The sequence below is a fragment of the Hyperolius riggenbachi genome, chromosome 6, assembly GCF_040937935.1.
Source record: "Hyperolius riggenbachi isolate aHypRig1 chromosome 6, aHypRig1.pri, whole genome shotgun sequence".
Taxonomy (NCBI): domain Eukaryota; kingdom Metazoa; phylum Chordata; class Amphibia; order Anura; family Hyperoliidae; genus Hyperolius; species Hyperolius riggenbachi.
The window spans coordinates 81748335-81769566 of NC_090651.1; the positions used below are offsets into that span (position 1 = coordinate 81748335).

Genomic DNA, 21232 nt, shown 5'->3' on the forward strand with positions numbered 1-21232 from the left:
AACCGCACATGCGCAGTGGAGTGCGACTGGACTGGATCTCGGACTCCACTGCGGGAGAACGTAGGAGAACAAAAGGACAGCAATCAAGCAGACGGCATTCAGGGAGCTGGAGGAAGCCCCAAGTAAGTATAAATCCTTATGTCCAATTTGTCTCTTTAAAGCAAACCTGATGTGAAAATAAACTGACAAGATAAGCAAAAAACTTACTTTAAAGTTTTGACTTTCAAATGAATGATAATATTTAGAATTCACACAGCCACATCTCAAACTATTTAACTTTTCATCTGTTCCCTGCTGTCACATGTATCTTTCTTCGGTCGCACAGGAATTTATGAAGATTCGTAAATTAAAGGGGAACTGAAGAGAGAGGTATATGGAGGCTGCCATGTTTATTTCCTGTTAAACAATACCAGTTGCCTGGCAGCCCTGCCGATCCTCTGCCTCTAATACTATTAGCCATAGCCCCTAAACAAGCATGCAGCAGATTAGGTGTTTCAGACTTTAAAGTCTGATCTGACAAGACTAGCTGCATGCTTGTTTCTGGTGTTATTCAGATACTACTGCAGAGAAATAGACCAGCAGGGCTTCCAGGCAACTGGTATTGATTAAAAGGAAATAAATATGGCAAAAATTGTATGAATCCGGTGCACAGGTAAATAAATATGGCAGCCTCCGTATACCTCTTACTTCAGTTCCCCTTTAACCGTGAGGCTCCCTGCACACTGCAAATCCATTTTGCGATTTGGATTTTCAATTCCGATTTTCTCTGAATGCAATCAACAGAAAAACGGAGGAAAAAACGCAGCATGCAGTAACGATTAAAAATCGGCATTGGATGTAAAAACCAATTAATAATCGGAATCGGATGCAGTGTGCAGGGAGCCTTAGAGTTTAAGTGTACCTGAGACAGCCTGATACTCTGGCGGAGGCCCGGGATGCGCATGCGCGACACAGCGCGACTTAGCCAAAGTACCAGGCCATCCAGCAGGGGACAGGAGCAGCCCAAGGAGAAGGCACAGGGCCAAGCGGCCTCAAGGGGGCTGGAAAAAGCTCCATGTGAGTATAAATCCTGAGATTTATTTTAAACTGTTTATAAATGTTCAATTAGTATTTTAGCTATTTTAAAGCATGACTTGAGGTGTATTCACAAAACATTGGTAAAGGGTGATCAGAAATTTTTCCTGAAACTTCTGACAGGTGGCGCATGTTGCAGCTAGTTGTACCCTGGCAATGTGCACATTACCTAGCTTATGATGGTCACGCTAAATGCTCAATGTGCGCTACCCTACTGTCAGAAGTATACCTGTAGGTAAAATTGCTAGGCGCCCCTTTAAAGCAAACCTGTGACAACAAAGGGCAAAAGTTACTTTCCTCTGAAGAGGAAAGTCTCAGGATGATCCAGAGGCTTCTTTGATCCTCCTGCAGCTTACTGCTGCTCGTCAGGACCCTCTTCTTCTTCATTGTCGTGCTCCCGCCCATGTACAAGCACAGCTGCACTGCGCAGATGCAATGATGCTTCTCGCCTGTGTGGTAGCACAGAGTTCATCATGCAGGTAGGAAAAAGCCATGCTTAAGCGATTCTGTGCTACTGAGCAGGCATAGGCCGTCATTGCACCTGCACAGTGCAGCCGCAGTCATACACAGATGGAAGTGTGGACTTTTGTGGAATATGTTTTGAGGGTCCCAGCGCCAGATCGTTGGGGGCGATGAGGATGGGGAAAGTCTTTGGATTATTTCTCACTACTAAGGTAAGTATCTGTCTTTTGCTCTTTTTTTTACCTTACAGGTACACTTTAACTATACACATTTGAAAGGTACAGATAGTAAATATCAGTTGTGGAAGGGAAGTCCAGATAACTGGAGTAAGGGAGACAGTTTTGGGTACCACACTATACAAAAAGGACGGAAAGTGATGATCTAGAAATGGTACAAAGATGGGCAACTAAATCAATCAGAGGGATGGAAGGTCTCAACTTAATTTACTTAGTTGGACAAGCTTATTAAGCTTGAAAATGAGAGGTGTCCTTATTAACATGTATAAATATATCAGAGGGCAAACAAAAGCTTGGTAGATGAACCTTTTGTCCCTAGGCTTATATACAGAACAAGGGGACATGATCTGTGTATAGAGGAAAACTGTTTTTGCCATCAAGTTAGAAAGGGGTTCTTTACAGTAACAGAGATTTAAAATCTGGAATATCTTACCACAGAAGGTAGTAAATTCTATATCCGCGTTTATAGAGGGCTTGTATGCTTTCCTTGCATCAAGGACATTCATGGCTATAATTGCTAGGTAATACCAGGCAGAGTTGATCCAGGGATTTATCTGATAATCATATGGAGTCTGAATTTTTCCCCTCTTAAGGCCAACTGTTTTTTATTCGGGATCAAATGGGATATTGTAACGATTGCGGAATCGTCTCCGTGGTCAGCGCACCAGACGTGCGCTGACGCGGCGGATTTCCTCCACAAGCGTATAATTGAGGACACCCAGGCTAGGTGCTATGCACCTGCAGAGGGAAATTCCTGTCGGCAGGTGGAGCTGTGGAGTGCAGAGGAACAGCTCCTCTGCCCTACCACACACGCCAGACAGGAATTGTACGAAGGGAAGAAACGCAATCACAAGAGAAGCGATTGAGAGTGAGCACAGAGACAGATTGTGTGTGTGTGCATAAAATTAGTCGCCAACCCGCGACTGTGCACACACCACAGCAGATAAGAAGCAGGAACGCGATCGCGAGAGGTGCGATCGCCAGACGTGACACAAGGTTACAGCAAGGCGGAGCACGAGAGTAGCAAAGGCACAGCAAATAATACAATAAGGAGATACGGAAAATAAACGCTAGCTAACCGCGAACACCGCACTCATTCGCAACAGTGCACGCGGTTATGCGCGGTCTCCACGTGATAAGCACAATAGAGACAAGCACGCCTAACTAACCATTAACAGACAAACATGAAACAGAGGACGCGAGCGCTTGCTTAACGGTTACCTCACCGAGCCTCCAGCAAGCGCAGCAGACAAGACAGACACACGAAAACAGGGACAAGCGACAGAAGGATCCCCAGCTCCCAGAAGACAGAACAGAAGGATCCCCAGCGCTAGCGAAAAGTAGCTAGCGCGATCCCAGGAGACAGAACAGAAGGATCCCCAGCGCTAGCGAAAAGTAGCCAGCGCGATCCCAGGAGACAGAACAGAAGGATCCCCAGCGCTAGCGAAAAGTAGCCAGCGCGATCCCAGGAGACAGAACAGAAGGATCCCCAGCGCTAGCGAAAAGTGGCTAGCGCGATCCCAGAAGACAGAACAGAAGGATCCACAGCACTAGCGCAAAGAGACTAGTGCGATCCAGAGAAGATAATAACAGAACAGAAGGGCCTACCAGTAGCAACCACTGCTCTGGTTAACACCCCACAGACAGACAGAACAGGCAATACAAATAATACAATCCTAACTAGACTAGGGAATCTGCCTAGCGCAGTCCCACGAATAACTCTAAACTAATCTTCAACGAGAAGTAGCATGGCTGACACTCCAGCAGTGTCCATCAGGAACAGACCATGGAAGGGAAATGTCCAGCAAAGCATTCTGGGAGCAGAATGCTTTTATAGTGCCAGTCATCAAAAGAAGGCAGGTAAGGGATTTGCATGACTAATGTATGCAAATCCCTCAGCAACACAAGCTGCACAACTGACAGAAGGTCTCCTTTCCAGAGTCCTGCAGCAAGCAAACCTAAACAATGGTCAAAAGGCTGCCTGCCTGCGCAGGCAGCTGAGCGGATTCTCACAGATATGAGCGGGTTCGGGACAGTGATCTTTTTTTGTTTGTTTGTGAATGGTTGAAGTTGATAGACAGGTGTCTTTTTTCAACCAAACTATTTAACCTACAGAATAAAGAGTTACATATTTCAAAGCCTAAGTCTGGGCTACTTTTTTTTTTATTGCATATTTGCTTTCTGTGGGAATGTCAGATGCAGCTTGGTTAGAAGCAATATTAGTCTGTAAACTCAATTCCTCCCCCTATCCTACCATCAGTCACAGGAGGCAGGAGCTAGAAGGAGGTACCAGCTAGTCTTTCACTATTTTAGCTTGGTGGGTGTGGCTATTTGGCCACAGAGCCGGTTCTAGATACAATGGGGCCCTGGGGAAAATGTAACCCGTGGGGCCCCCTGACAACTGGTTAAAGGAGCCAGGAAGGTGGACTGGGTGCTCATAGCAGGAAATGTTTATCTGGGGTCCAGTGCCCTGTCCCACACATAATTGTGCTAGAGGTGAATATTAACAAGTGCTTCCTCCCCCCAAGTATAGGTAGTAAATGTGCCCCAGTATTATACAATAACCAGATGTGCACCTCCCTACCCCCAGTATAGTAGCCAGATGTGTTTCCCTCCTCCCTCTCCCAGTATAGTAGCCAGATGTGCTTCCCTCCCCCCTCCCCCCAGTATAGTAGCCAGATGTGCTTCCCTCCCCCAGTATAGTAGCCAGATGTGCTTCCCTCCCCCCTCCCCCAGTATAGTAGCCAGATGTGCTTCCCTCCCCCAGTATAGTAGCCAATGTGCTTCCCTCCCCCAGTATAGTAGCCAGATGTGCTTCCCTCCTCCCTCCCCCCAGTATAGTAGCCAGATGTGCTTCCCTCCCCCAGTATAGTAGCCAGATGTGCTTCCCTCCCCCCTCCCCCAGTATAGTAGCCAGATGTGCTTCCCTCCCCCAGTATAGTAGCCAGATGTGCTTCCCTCCCCCAGTATAGTAGCCAGATGTGCTTCCCTCCTCCCTCCCCCCAGTATAGTAGCCAGATGTGCTTTCCTCCCCCAGTATAGTAGCCAGATGTGCTTCCCTCCCCCTCCCCCCAGTATAGTAGCCAGATGTGCCTCCCTCCTCCCTCCCCCAGTATAGTAGCCAGATTTGCCACTAATGACCCCCTAGGAAAGTTGCATGGATATCCCCCTTCACATCCCCCCCCCCCCCCCCCACCACACACACAGCAAAGTTGCAAGCATATCCCCAGTCCTCTGTGGGATCACACCTCCAAGTCACACTTTGGGAGGGGTTTCACCACAATATTAAAGGGATACTTAAGTGAATATAAAAAAAATGATTTTTACTCACCTGGGGCTTCCCTCAGCCCCCTGCAGCTGTCCGGTGCCCTCGCAGCCTCGCACCGATCTTCCTGTCCCCGCCGGCGGCTACCTCCGGGTTCGGCGACAGCTGCCGACAGGCTGGGAATGCGAGTGATTCTTCGTGTTCCCAGCCACAATATATCGCCCCCTATGCTGCTATTGCCTTCTTGCCACAATAGCAGCATAGTCACCATTCTGTTCGTGTTGCCTTGACAAAGGGGACCTAACGGGGCCCCGAAACGAATCGTTGGTCTTTGGAATGGAACTTTGTCACGATGTTTGAATAAATCTTGGATGCTTATTCTTCGAGTGTGCGGACCTCTTGAATTTTTCGTTTTAAGTTCAATCCTTGGTTACAGTTCCTCTTTAAGTACAAGTAGTTGGTTTAGTGGGTTACTAGTAACTACTCACGTAATTTGGTTAGCCAAAGATGTTAGGCAACTGTTGTACCATCATACGCCTTTTGAGGGACATTTTGTATTGGGGTCAGCAGCAGATATAGTTTGGTACAGAAGTCCCTCTCCAAGGATTAGTACAGTATAGCACAAATTTGGAAGAGGTGCCCAGTCCCTGTATGTTTACATTTGGTTCCTATCATTGTTGAATGAGTTAGCCTTAATTTTATCACCTGAGCAGTGCTGCTCGGATACCCCTTTTCAAAGTCCGGATCCGATTTGGATCCGGATACCCCGCTATCTGATCCAGGTCGGATATCCGAGTTCAAAATTTTCTGATCCGAATCGGATTTCCGACCCTAGTATTTGGGATATCCGGGCAAATTCAGATATCCGGATAGAAAAACCGTAAGTGGCCTTTAAATTGCTGTAAAAACTTTTTTTTAAGGTATATGAGGCATGTAGCATCATTATTTTGTAAAGGGGAACACTAATTGATGGTGTGGGGACTTAAAATCCCCCCCCCCCCAAAAAAAAAAGTGGCTGTCAATTAACATCAGGACTAGGTTCAAGACAGCGGTCGTGCAGCCCACATGGGGCTTGATTCACAAAAAGTGCTAACTGTTAGCACGGCCGTTTTCACGCGAATTTTCACATCGCGCGCGCTCGCAAAACGATAACATTTTCGCGCGCAAACGCGAATTTTCGCACAAAATCGATATCGTTTTTACATGAAAATTCGCGTTTGCATGCGAAAACGTTATCATTTCGCGCGAAAATTCGTGATCGAGTGCTAACTGTTAGCACAGTCGTTTTTCGCATGAATTTTCGCATTGCGCGCGATCGTGAATTTTCGCGCGAAACGATAACGTTTTTGCGCGCAAACATGAATTTTCATGTGAAAACAATATCAATTTCGTGCGAAAATTCGCGTTTGCGCGCGAAAACGTAATCATTTTGCGCGAAAATTCATGCGAATACGGCTGTGCTAACAGTTAGTACTCTTTTGTGATTCAAGCCCGTTGTTTCCAAAGTCCAACCGCACAACTGGGACATGGCAGTTTTCAGCCAAGATACCTCCAAAAAATTACGCAGCAATTGTGTTTTAGGTTAAATATAGGTGGTATCAGTGGCCTGTGGCACCCTGGCCTGGTGGTGGGAGCTGCACAAGCAGCAGGAGCAGGGCAATGCAGCAGCAGCAGGTGTAACTTGAGCCAGGAGCATGCCGGAAGTGGCACGTGGCAATTGGCACTTAGCACGTGGCACTTGGCACATGTCACGTGGCACTTGGCATTGCCACGTGTCACTTGACACGTGACGCGTGCAAGTGCCACACGTGACACTTGGCAGGTGACACATGGCAAGTGACACGTGGCAAGTGCTGAGTGACAGTCAGACAGCAGAGGAGAAGACACTAGTACACACTAACTGTCACACTGGCACTGCTCACAGCACAGCAGTTCTGTTTAAAGCTAACACAGTAGTACTACTACTCTAACAAATACTAGCACTGACTGCAGTACTACAGTACTAACTACACAATAACACAGTAATCCTATCCCCTAAACCCTAACCTAACCTATACCTAAGGCTAATAGCTGGCCAGCAGGCAGCAGCTGGCCTGGTCTGTGCACAGCACACACACAGACACATAGCAGCTGCCTGCAGCACACACTCTGTCACACAAATGACATCAAGCTAATTAAAGATTTAACAATAGTGTAGTGATGGTGAAGGGGTTAATCACTGAACAGCTTTTGGTTTATCACTGCTAGGCCAGCAGCACTGGAGCACACACTCTGACTGTCATACAATGACATCAATCAAGCTAATTAACGATTTAACAATAGTGTAGTGATAGTAGTGAAGAGGTTAATCACTGAACAGCTTATCACTGTGTACAGCCCTTGATACTAGGCCCAGCAGCACTGGAGCACACACTCTGACTGTCACACTATGACATCAATCAAGCTAATTAACGATTTAACAATAGTGTAGTGATAGTAGTGAAGGGGTTAATCACTGAACAGCTTTAGGTTTATAACTGTGTACAGCCCTTCTAGGCCCCCAGCACTGGAGCATGTCTCTCAGTGAGCATTCAGCAAGCTAAGACGATATGTCTCATCATGGCAGCCCTCCTTATATACAGGAGGGCTGGCCACCAGTGTTCCTTTCTGTGATTGGGTGCAAGGGTTTAGGCTGGGAGCCCTCTGATTGGCTCAATGAGGTCAGGTGGGGCTGCTCAGGGTTCCCCTCTGTGATTGGTTGCTAGGGCTTCTGCTGGAGGCCCTCTGATTGGCTCCAGGACATCATCTCCTTAGTTACAGTATTTCAGATCCGGATACCCGCAATATCCGCGGATATTCGGGTTATGCGGCCAAATATCCGCAGATAGCTAGCCGGATTTTTTTTTTAATCCGGAATCCGAATCGGATAGCGTAAAAAATCCGGAATCCTGATGATCAGCACTGCACCTGAGTGAGGCAAAAAATATCTAAAGCTCGCCATACAAGCATGAGGAGAGGGGGGGGGGAGCAGCCCAGATTCTTTAAAAATAATTTAAAGGTTAGAACTGTGGGTGACTTACCTCCCACACAACTTTGCAGAATTAGACTTGTATTGTGAAGCACGTTTTATTGGGACAAGCCTGTTTCTGAAGCGAACGCTGTGTAATCGCTGCTGTAAATAGGTTTTGAGTGTCAGATTTATGCTACACTGTTTGCCTTTTATTCTATACTTCACACCATATTTGTACTGCAGCCGGAGCTATAAATGGATGGTGTTTCCTCACATCGTACGATATCAGGAATTCCAGGTGGTGTAATAAGTAACCATAGCAACTAGTCGGGATAACTGAGCACTGTGACGGAGTGGGGAGTTTTGTCATCTGTACAGAAATAGCCTTCACACGTTATCGGGCTTCATTGTCAGCAGGCTTGTAATATATATATATATATATATAATGACACTATCAAGTGCCTAGCAATATACATCTACAGTGACTATACACTTATTAATTTTCCTGTCAATATCCATCAGGTTCAATGCGGCAAACAATGCCCCATCGTTCATTTTTCGTCCACAATCGATATTAGTCGATCATGCCGGTGGGTTAGGGTAGTGGCATTCAATACTAGGATGACAGACTTGCAGTATTAGCAGTGAGGTTTACACTTACCTGTCCGCCAGCGTGTGTTTTCTCTCCATTGCTCCTCTCTGTCTTTTCTCCCAGGGGCGGCCTGTATCCTTTGACAGACGCTAGTACCAAAACACTAGACATGATGGACATGGTCACATAAGCTAGGTGCGCCGTGCCTCTAGTGTTCAGCCTCTATTTTTGTCATGGGACATAGGCGCCTCAGGAGACAAGAGACATGGAGGAACAGCTGATGGCCATGGAGAGAAGACTCAAGCCGGTGGACAGGGGAGTATAACCACCGCTGCCTATACTCTGCACAGCCCTGGGAGCAGGGGGAATACATTAAATAGGAGAGACCTCGGGGGGGCCTGGTAGGCAGTGCTCAGCTGTGGAGGGATTCAATCCAGGGGGATCTGGGTAATATAGAGCCTCAGGCAAACACTGAAATTGCAACACCCCCCCCCCCCCCCGAAGCACCCTTCCCCTCTAAAACCAGCATTCTTTCTCACATGCATGTTTATGGTTGGCTATGTTTTTTGGCTTGGGATATTGCTGAATTTCCTTTTTTTAGAAATATATTTTCTTATTCCCCCTCTGCCCTCTTTTCTAACACTTAGCCAAGTGAGCACTACATACATAAATTAAGAAGCTATGTTCTCCAGAAAAAGAATGAATCTGAACTGAGGTCTGAGTGTTGAGGAAGTACAGGGGTGCAACACACGAGTAGGCAAGGCGCCCATAGTGCTGTGGCACCCATGGCAAAAGCCATGCCTGCACCACTCTAAATATGCCCCTGATTCAACCAGATAGATCTTATCAGATTAGGATCTTAGAGGGCTCTATCTGTTAGCCACATCAACCAGTGTATGGCTAGCCTTATTCTGGTGGAACACACATGCATAGGTAAGCAATCTCACGTTGCTCTTATTTGCCCAGTAGAAGGAAATAACATTCTTTTCTTTAGGAATTTTCTGAACCACAACATGTAAAAATATTGCTTTTATATTTACAGTGACAATTTTTTTTTTACCTTTCACCAATAGTACAACATGGTGGAACTGAATAATTACTTCTGTCATGCAACAAACCTTATCACAAACTAAGACAGGCGCTACTGACACTTATACAGCATGTTCTTTTCTTAACAGAAGACAAAACTTTATACACAAAAATGCTACAGTTTCTGCACTGCATATAATACCCCAACTACCAGTTCTTGTCTAGAAATTGCCCCACAAATGTCCCCAATCTTGGTGCCCATTGTAGCAAAACATCAGATAAAAAGCTTACAAATAGTACCAAAGTCTGTTTTCCTAGAGCGATTCTGTCTACAAGCTCTTTATTCTGTATTGGCTATTTTCTGATTGGATCTGCTTGTGTGAAGATTCTCTGTGATATAGGACTTAGTTATACTAAAAAGAAAACTTCCATTTTTCTAGAAAATGTTCCAACACCATTCCAGTCCTTCTCAACCAGGGTTCCCTGAAACCCCCACTGTTCTTTGAGGACCTTGCAGGGGTTCCCTGGCATTTTTGCCCTTCCTGGTAAGTTTCCTCAGTTGGCAGGTTGAAAAAGTTTCAAAATTATGTTCCTAGCTTCTTGATGTCCTCTTCACGGGACTGTTACAGCACATTACATTGGTGATGAATAAAATGTGGCATGTGGGATGCCAGAACTAAGCATGTGCGTACAGCAGATTAAGAGGAAAGAGAGAAAACACTAACCCTGGGTAACTATATTGGGGAATGTAACCGTGGAGGGCATGAAATGGGTGCTCTGTAAAGGAGAAACATGGAATGAGGGCTATGACAATAATAGTGTTTGACCTCACCCACTTTTAATGACCAATCCCCACTATAAAATAAATTTCCTCTCCCTCCCTCCGCTAATGCAGGGGTTCCCTGATATTGGAAAATGATTTGAAGGGTTCCTCCAAGGTAAAAAGGTTGAGAAAGGCTGCTCTATTCTAACAGGAACTTCTTCAAATGAGTGCCGGAGATTCCATGGCAATTTATGAGTCCAGGTATCTGCATTCTGCAGATAGAAATAGTTTGAGTACCTGGCTGAAGATGTGCACTGGCATTAAATGTCTGGGCAAACATGACTTCTCTTTGAATGATTCTGATTGGCTCATCCGAATGTTGTATTTAGACAAAGAATGGCAACCCTACACACCAGACACCATCAAACGTCAGATTGGCAAACAGAGACCTAGGTCAGGCTGTAATAATCCCCCTTTTCTGCCGGCTGGATCACCAACACCTCATTTAAGTGACGCGAAAGTCACCACATCATCACTTCACCTTCCATTGCTCTCCCTGCAGCTGTATTGGGAGTCGGACTCTTGCTGCAGCAAAGGTAGCTGTAAAAGATCTTCCTCTCTAGAGGCCTGTGGCTCTAAGTGACAGGGTCTCTTGGCAGGTTAAGCTGCACAGACTCTCCGCCTGAAGTAAACTTAGCAGCTGGCCCATTGGCCTCCATAGTAAAAAGTTTACACATCTTTGCATTATCGTGCACAGGGGAGGACTTTCGTGATGACACGGGGGAGTTGGTGGGACTGAGCTGGACTGCAGTCGTATCCTGAATCGTGTGCTCGCTGGTCTCAATTTCAAAGGCCGCATTTCCTGGCTTGATGAAGCCAATGTTGGATCCCGGCTTGCACTTCCTGGCGCCATGCGCAGGAGGTCTCCGGCTACAGATGCAGCAGGCCCCGAAGAACGCAAACGCCACAACCAGCAGGATGGGTCCGATAATAATGGGAGGGTTATTCATAGGCAGAAATGTCCCAAAAGCAAAGGCACCAACCAGAGTGATGTTTATCCCAGCGAGCATGATGCAGAGACCACAGGCGCAGCACAACGCTGGAGAGGGCAGCCCGTGGGGGCGGGTCTTTTTTTGCGCAGGTTTATGCGCCACTGAGGAGTTGCTTTTGTCTGTAAACATCATTGCCTTCTGTTATAACAGTTCCTTTTCTATGCTAATTTATGCCAGGCCCTGCAAAAAGAATAAGAGAAATATACTTTATCCAGCTATACAAGCATCAGGTGATAATATCAGAGATCATATAATAAAACATGTGAATTTCCCTCATGCATGCCTCTGGCCCCCTGTTCATCATTCTTTTCCCCTTTTGTACCTCTTAATGTTCCATCTCTGACTCCTTCTGACCCCTGACTCTCCTTCTGCCCCATGTGCCTCCTTCTGTCCCCATCCCCCTCCTGAGCTCCCAACGCAGCAGAAGCTGTGCACTCACCTCCCCGCCAGAGTCCAGCGATGTGCCTGTGCAACCATCCTGTCTGTCTCCTGCTCCCTCTAGTGCTGGCATCTCACTCTCCTACATGCAGTAGGAGATACCAGGCACTAGGCCGAGCGGATAGACAGAAGCACAGCACTGGACTTTGGCGCAGAGGTGAGAGCACAGCTTCTGCTGCAATATACTCTGCATTTACACACTGAGCTGGGGAGTGCAGGAAGGGGATGTGCAACGAAATGCGACATGACTGCTGTGTTGTTTGTATTTCGGGAACTCCCTGTATTCCATCTACCTTATATGGCACATGGTTTATATTCTTATTCATTAGTGTGTTTCTTGTTGTCTTTTGGGGGGGCATTAAGGGCAGGTGACACAGGACTTCTTACCTGGGGTGACCAAAAGGCTAAAAACGGCTCTGAGGTGTAAGGAGGTCAATTTTGGGGATGCACAACGTAAAAGGCTATAGAACTGTTGTTGCTCTGAAAGGGCACTTTTCATTAACACCAGCCGTCAGGAAGGCCAGATTACAGTATATAGCAAGTAAGAGGCCACACAAAATGATTGTTTTTGGCATTGGATGGGAGGAGTGTTAGGTCGCATTCACATTGCCTTTATAAATGTTCCGTTTAGTAGAAGGAAATGGAATGGATGCGATTGTGCAAGTGAGGCCACTACAACACCAGCTCTGGTCGGGTGGCCCCCTGTATTGTGTGGAAAAGAAAGGTCGGGGCTCTCCGCAGCCCATATAAGGCAACCCCCCCTATAATCACTCCTCTGCTTGTACCACAGACTTCCAGAGCTGCAATCTTCTCAAACAGCTCTGCTTGTACCTACCCAACAATCCCCCCCCCCCCCCCCCCGCAACCTCAGCGGAATGATAACGTTTTGCCTAGCTTGTTGTTAAAGGATACCCGAAGTGCCATGTGACATGATGTGATAGACATGTGTATGTACAGTGCCTAGCACACAAATAGCTATGCTGTGTTCCTTTTGTTCTTTCTCTGCCTGAAAGAGTTAAATATAAGGTATGCAAGTGGCGGACTCAGTCCTGACTCAGACAGGAAGTGACTACAGTGTGACCCTCACTGATAAGAAATTTCAACTATAAAACACTTTCCTAGCAGAAAATGGCTTCTGAGAGCAAAAAAGAGATAAAAAGGGGAATTTCTTATCAGTGAGGGTCACACTGTAGTCACTTCCTGTCTGAGTCAGGACTGAGTCAGCCACTTACATACCTGATATTTAACTCTTTCAGACAGAGAAAGAAAAAACTATTTAACTCTTTCAGACAGAGATAGAATAAAGGAACACAGAATAGTTATTTGCGTGTTTGGCATTGTACATACACATGTCTATCTCATCATGTCACATGTCACTTCGGGTATCCTTTAACTCCTTCGCTGGGCTGTGATTAAAACAAGCTTTTTAGCTGCAAAAGTTTTGGCTGAGACAACAAGGCAAAATCTTCTTTTTGTGGTTAGGAAATTAAAATAAGATATATCGATATCTGTTTGTAGCAGTGCTTTTATCCTCCAATTCTCAGTTATGCCAGAGATCATTCTCCCCAAACGTAGACATAAACATTGTGCTTTCGGAAGCATAAAGATAAGTGAACGATGCTGTCACTGAATGGAGCACCTGCACTGACTGACTAGAGAAATGCGCGATTACAGATGGTTAATCGCTTCATCTGAGCAAAATGGATTACACCGATGACACTTCTCCAAACAAACAGTGAGTCATGGCGTGAAATGAATCAAACACGCAGGATAAGACACATTCACTTCTCCCCCCCCCCCCCAGGATTAACCCTTCCGCAGCTGCCATAAGCGCTGGTCTCACTGGCTAACTCAATTCATGCTTCCCAGAAGACTGTTGGGATTTATTTGCCTGGTACTGAGAATAGAGAAAAGCAAGTGGAACTGATCAACCATCAATCTCTGTTGAAGGGTCTATAATAATCATCACATTGAAAAGATTTGATAAGCTATATGACTGCTCCAGATTTTCATTCATAATAGGAGCCAGCATAGGCCCCATCCACCCAATGTTTTGGTAATTAAAGTGTACCTAGATTGGTGAAAAAACTCGATATTACTTACCTGGGGCTTCTTCCAACCTCTGTAGCTTTACAGGTCTCCTCCCGGTTCGCTCTGTTGTGCACCTCCAAAAAATAGCCAGTAGTGGGCTATTGCGCATGTGCATCCCGGGCAGCGCATGTACAGTAGCCCATGAATTGCTCAGTTGACCAGCTTTTGAAGGGACACAGTGGCACAATGGATGGGAGCGTGAGAAAACCAAGGGACTCCTCTATACTTTAGTATGTCTCTTGGGTTACAGCTGGATCTGATATAGGTTTTTCAATAGGCTGAACATCTGAGAGCATTTATTTAGGGAGTTCAGGTCCTTCCCAGTTCAAGATATGATGTCAATGGAGGAAGCCTACCTCTACATGTGCCACGGTCCACATAAGTTAGTAGGGATTATAATTGAGGTGCAAATAACTTTGAGATAACTGAGACTTATGATACATAATTATGCAAATTACTTTACTCTAGAGCCCAGCAAACAGTGCCACACATGGACATCATTAATGTAATGAGAGGTGCTGGGAGGCTCATTCAAGAGTTACCTTAGTCAGTGAATAAAGTAAAGCTACCTCCAGTAGGTTTGCCCAGTATGGGGCCCAAAAATTACTGATGGCGGCCCTGTCCCACCTAGTCACAGAGGTGAAAGCTGCGACCTTGGCAATATGGCAGACATTGTGCCGGGGGTATGTGACACATTGCTGTGCCCTAGGTATGCCCCTGCAAAGAGGATTATGATGATTAATTAAGACATGCCCACACCACATTCCCGTCATGCAGATCATGAATAATTCAAGACTAAAACATATATTCACTTTTCAATTTTTCCTTGCTTGCCCTCTGTGCTATCTTCTCCTCACATGAATGATATCCACCAGCACCCGGCATGAATACACTGCACTGTACATTGTACATTCACCACAGGCCCTTCTTTTTACCTCAAGGACTTGATACTTCCTTTGCCAATTATTTATAAAGAAGTTATGTCTGATGAAATGCTAACTGCTTAGTGACAGAATAGTATGATTTCAGCTCTGGGTAAATCATGCTGTGCGCTTGATGAATATAGAGGAAACACTTCAACCCAGAAAACTGAATAGAATGTAATTGCAGTTGTTCACTGTAGACATTATACATAATAATCATAATATTCTAATGCTGCGGCCTTATCGGCCTGTTGTCTCTGTAATTCACCTCCAGCAATGGACGGGTGAAATTGGTACACTATGTTCAGACACACTGGATGCATTTACTGAACAGATGACTCTGGGAGGGTCTGGAAGATAAAACATGATTGGATGTGAGTTCAAGTACCCGTGAAGTGGCTAGCACGTCTCAGACTCATTTTATCCATGTTTTCAAAAGGGGATAAAAGCACTCGAAATTGCAATGTGCTCAGATCATGCAGCGTCTTGCGAAAACTTGCAATATTACAACCCAACCCTGATTTTCTCCACAACTTTGACTCAGACCTGTTTGGATTTTTCTTTAGTTGTCATATTGTACACCCTCTGATTTTTGTGATCTGCAGGAAATGGCACTGTTGGTATTATGAACATGCGCACCTTTTTCTATTGCTTGCCCTTTGGAGGAACAGTGTCATAGCCGCGTCATGAGCACAAGAGGAGGGAGAGGGCTATAGGAATACCTCCTTATCCTCTACAAGGTGAAGAATACCCAAAAAGCATGGAACGGCAGCATAGAAAAACACTGACCCAGGGCTTACACTTGTTAAAATTTGCATGCCAATTGTGAATGTGCGAAAACACCGTCACCGTAAAACTAATGAAAATCAATGGAGAATCCCACTTCTGCTAAAGTTTGCGAAATTGCTTTTGCATTTTTGCAGGTATCATGAATTTTGTACATCACATGCAAATTCCCATTGACTTTTATTAGCTGCGGTAAAAATAACACATGCAAAAATTTGCATACAAATGAGAATTTAAAGCCAAAAAAGTTCAGTTGTTTGCAATGATAAGTGTGAACTCTGCCAAAGGGAGACAACAGCTTTACATCCACACTCCCTAATAGGGTAAGGCCGGATCCACACTATGGGCTCGATTCACAAAGCCGTAATAAATGATATCACAGGCATGATATGCTTAGCGCGTGGGTTAGCGTGCGTACAGGTAAAATAAAAGTAAAGGTTTGCTCGCATTAAGTTTCCCGGTTCACACGCTAACCCTTATTTTAGTGCGTGAACGGGGAAGTTAATGCGCGCAAACCTTTACTTTTATGCGCGCAAACCTGTATTTTTAAAAAGTGCTCAGAAAATGCTAATCAATCACAAACCGCTCAGAAAAACGCTTATAGTGTGGATCCAGCCTAAAGTGAATTATAGGAAAAGAAAGTTCTGCTGCACTTTATTTGACTAGAAGTCCACTTTCACTGCTCTTGCACCTGTGCCACAGTGATCACCTGCATTGTTGGTTAGGAGTACTGATCTGCTAGATACCGTGCAATGGTGAGTTCTGCTGGGAGTATTTGGTGGCTCTTGCTTTGAGGCCAGATACCTTGCAATGATGGGGATTGCTGGGAGTATCAAGGGGTCCTGTGTTGAGGCCAGGAACTTTGCAATGCTGCTGGTTGCTCGGAGTTTCGGTGGATCTTGCTTTGAGGCCAGGTAACTTGCAATGGAGGGGCTGCTGGGAGAATAGGTGGTTCCTGCGATGAGGCCAGGTAACTTGCAAATGGCTGGGGGCGCCCCATCAAGCAGACATAATCCATTATTGTAGCATCATACATCAGCCATGCTGAGCAGTCTAGCTCCTTGCGGCACCTGATGCAGGTCACATGACTTGCAGGGACTGGAGCCGCGAGGAGATAGACTGTACAGCGCTTCTGCAGAGAGGAGTGAGGAGGATGCGTTCTGTTGCTATGGAGGGGGGAGGAGGAGGAGGGATGAAAGTGAGGCGCATGTCTGACCAGCTGTGAATGGATCTTACTTGCTAAACAGAAATTTCACATTCGAAGGTCCATACTACCTAACCATAGAGTATTAATAAAACATTTATAGGACCAGTATTGCGAAAAAAGTAGGCAGTTAAAATCTGACAGAACTGACAGGTTTTGGGCCAGTCCATCTCCTCATGGTGGATTCTCAGGGTTTTCTTTGTTTTCAACAGCAATTCCTGATCAGTAGTTTAACTGCCAAAATGGTAAGATACCAGCCGGCCTCCCTATTCACTTGCACACTATTTTGTCAGTTAGACTTTGCAACTGCTGTTCAGGAAATGCTGTTGAAAACAGAGAAAACCCTGAGAATCCCCCATGAGGAGATGGACTAGCCATTGGTTCTGTCAGATTTTAACTGCCGATGTTTTCAGGATAGTCGTCCTTGACTATCCTGAGAGGTTTGCTATGTGAACATTTAGATACTTACCTTCCATTTACATACTCGTTGTCGTACATCAGCCAGTTCCAGAGCGGGGATCCCTAAAGAGTGGCCTCCCTTTGCAAGTGCCCTAATGCTGAAGCAAATAACTGAGAATTTTCTGTGCAACAAAACTACTGTTGCCACGGTAACACAGAAACGTATTTGAACCCTTTGGCATAGGCTATATGACGTTTTGGCAGGCTGAAGTGAAATGGTCACTTATTAACATTCAGTCAACAGAATAGCTTCTGTAAAGCAGCACATGTTACATCATATTAACAAAACAAAACAAAAAAGTTTCTCTTTAAAGGGGAATACATTGTGATTTTTGGTAAATTTTAATAAAAGGTGAATTTCACTTTTGTTACAAATCTGCATAAAAAAATAGATGAGTCCTTGACTTCTTCTTATAGTCTTCTTATAGGATACCTTGGTGGTCACAAATTTTAAAAACAGGATGAGCAGGCAAGAAGGGGTCCTCATGCCCCCCCTCCCCCCGCTCCCCCCATTCTCCTCCAGCCCCTCTGTTCTCTTCTAAAGGTCCCGCGGCAAGGAGCGCTTTATATCATAACTACGAAGTGCACAAGCGCAGAATGCTCCCAGACATGGGTGCACGGTCAAGGACACACCTGCGCACTAGTCACTAGAGATGGCCCGAACCTCTAATTTTAGGTTCGCGAACTTCCGCAAAAGGTTCGGTTTGCGTGAACTTTCGCGAACCGCAATAGACTTCAATGGGGATGCGAACTTTGTAAACTAGAAACATTTATGCTGGCCACAAAAGTGATGGAAAAGATGTTTCAAGGGGTCTAACACCTGGAGGGGGGCATGGCGGAGTGGGATACACGCCAAAAGTCCCGGGGAAAAATCTGGATTTGACACAGAGCAGCGTTTTAAGGGCAGAAATCACATTGAATAATAAATTGTAAGACTAAAGTGCTTTAAAACATCTTGCACGTGTATACATCAATCAGGTAGTGTAATTAGATAACTGCTTCACACTGACACACCAAACTCACTGTGTAACGCACCGCAAACAGCTGTTTGTGTAGTGACGGCCGTGCTGGACTGGTGCGCACCATGGCGAGAGTGCAGGCCATGGCGGTGTTCAAGCCCATATGGTCGTCGGGCTGTGGTAGCTCAATGATAGAACAACAGTGACTGTCCAGCTGATCAAATTTGGTCTGTCCACAATGAAGCAACAACCTTATTTTCTTCTTGTATTTAGTTGTAGGCATAGGTAGGTGCCCCAGTAGTTAGCTAGGCATAGGTAGGAGTCCCAGTATAGGTAGGTAGGCATAGGTAGGTGCCCCAGTAGTTAGCTAGGCATAGGTAGGTGTCCTAGTATAGGTAGATAGGCATAGGTAGGTGTCCCAGTATAGGTAGATAGGCATAGGTAGGTGTCCCAGTATACTTAGATAGGCATAGGTAGGTGCCCCATTAGTTAGCTAGGCATAGGTAGGTGTCCCAGTATAGGTAGGTCGCCATAGGAAGGAGTCCCAGTATAGGTAGGTAGGCATAGGTAGCTGTGCCTCTATAGGTAGATAGGCATAGGTAGGTGTCCCAGTATAGGTAGATAGGCATAGGTAGGTGCCCCAGTAGTTAGCTAGGCATAGGTAGGAGTCCCAGTATAGGTAGGTAGGCATAGGTAGGTGTCCCAGTATCGGTAGGTAGGCATAGGTAGGAGTCCCAGTATAGGTAGGTAGGCATAGGTAGGTGTCCCAGTATAGGTAGGTAGACATAGGTAGGTGCCCCAGTAGTTAGCTAGGCATAGGTAGGAGTCCCAGTATAGGTAGGTAGGCATAGGTAGGAGTCCCAGTATAGGTAGGTAGGCATAGGTATGTGCTCTAGTATAGGTAGGTATGTAGGCATAAGTAGGTGTCCCCGTATAGGTAAGTAGGTGCCCCAGTAGTTAGGTAGGCATAGGTAGGTGTCCCAGTATAGATAGTTAGGCAGGGCCTGGCTGGCACAGTAATAACAATTACCAAGGTCCAGCTGCAACAGATAGGGCTGTATAATGCAGTGTCAGTGGGCAACACAAAAACAAAAAAAACACATCAGGAGAACATTAGCTCTCAAAAGAGCTGTTGAGGGGTGCTATTTTAGCAATAACAATCAGTCAGGAGCAAGCTAAGAAGCCTACAAGAGCCTAACTAATCTTTCCCTATGAGAGTCTGCCAGCAGCTGTCCCTTCACTAATTACTGCAGGCACACGAGTGAGTGTAAAAGCCAGCGCTGCCTGCCTTTTATAAGGGGAGGAGTGGCTCCAAGAGACAATGTGCCTGCTGACTGTGATGTAGAGGGTCAAAGTTGACCCTAATGGCGCACTATGGGGGCGAACCGAACTTCCGCGAACCGAACTTCCGCAAAAGTTCGCCTTCGAACCACTGAAAGTTCACCTGGAACCGTTCGCAGGCGAACCGTTCGGGCCATCTCTACTTGTCACCGACCTTACAGACCAGGAAATAAATTTGTCAGACCTTTAGAAGAGAACGGAGGGGATGGAGGAGAATGGGGAAGCAGTGGGCATGAGGACCGCTTCCTGCACATGCCTGCTCCCCCTGTGTTTAAAATCTGTGACCGCTAAGGTATCCTTTAAAACTTTTTTTTTTTTTTAATTGCAATTTCCATTTGAACCTTCAACCAGATAAGATATTCTATTGTGGAATGATTTTGTTTTTATATTTCCATAAATGCCTTGTAATGTATGCAGGCAAACTGAAAGCACAGTTTCTCTGACCAAAACTGGAAATTCCCTCTAACATTGTACTGGATTTTTTCTATTTCATGAATTAATATTTAACATGGTACAGCCCTGGTAGTCTGGTCACTCAGCATGGTAGGTTTTCTAACGAGAAAGCTCGGCACTACCTGGAGGCACTCTCTCTAACATCAACGTAAACAGAGCTGCAGTGCTCTCATTTTCTTGCTGTATAATTAATATGTAATATTTCACATTTAAGCTTAGAACTACCAATACTACTAGTAATATTTGAAGAAGAAAATGTTAGTATGCATCTATCTATAATACCTTTTTAACCATTTGAGGACCCAGCCTTTACCCCCCCTTAAGGACCAGCACTGATTTCTAAGATCTGTACTGGGTGGGCTCTACAGCCCCCAGCACAGATCAAATACCAGGCAGAGCGACCAGATCGCCCCCCTTTTTTCCCCACTAGGGGGATGATGTGCTGGGGGGGTCTGATCGCTCCTGCCTGCGTGTGGCTGGCGGGGGGGGGCACCTCAAAGCCCCCTCCACCGCAGGATTCCCCCTCTCCCTCTTCTCCCTCCCTGCCCCGGAGATCGGAGGCTGCACAGGAACAGATCTGTCCTGTGCAGCCTCTAACAGGCTCCTGCCTGCTATGTGACAGCGATCCCCGGCCGTTGATTGGCCGGGGATCGCTGATCTAGTACAACCCTGCTACTGTTAGCAGCGTTGTAAAAATGTAAACAAAGCGGATTATTTCCGCTTGTGTTTACATTTAGCCTGTGAGCTGCGATCGGCGGCCCGCAGGCTATTCACGGAGCCCCCCGCCGTGAATTGACAGGAAGCAGCTGCTAGCACGTGTTTCCTAATTAATTAGCCTGCAGCATCTGCGTCGCCGATCCTGCAGCTGCCACTTTGCCGACGCGCGTTATGAGTGCGCGGTCGGCAAGTGGTTAAACCTGAACTGAGCAGTTGGGACCTACTGGCAGGTTGCATATGATGTCAGAGACTTACACCACCCCCACTGTCCACACCTCTAGAGATATACCACCCCCAATGTCGGCATCCCTAAAGACCTACCCCACCACTGTCTACATTCCTACAGACTTACACCACTCACTGTCCACATCCCTAGAGACATACCACCCCACTGTCTAC

General features: G+C 46.0%; 1 protein-coding gene across 1 annotated transcript; it reads right to left on the reverse strand.

The window, feature by feature from the left end:
• Positions 1–11045: 11045 nt before the first annotated feature.
• On the reverse strand, positions 11046–11480 carry TMEM275 (transmembrane protein 275). The gene has a single exon (XM_068242076.1). The coding sequence runs from the start codon at positions 11478–11480 to the stop codon at positions 11046–11048; it is 435 nt and encodes a 144-aa protein (XP_068098177.1).
• Positions 11481–21232: the final 9752 nt, after the last annotated feature.

Excerpts from the sequence above, each read along its gene's own strand:
- TMEM275 (XM_068242076.1), bottom strand. The coding sequence starts at position 11,480 with ATGCTCGCTGGGATAAACATCACTCTGGTTGGTGCCTTTGCTTTTGGG.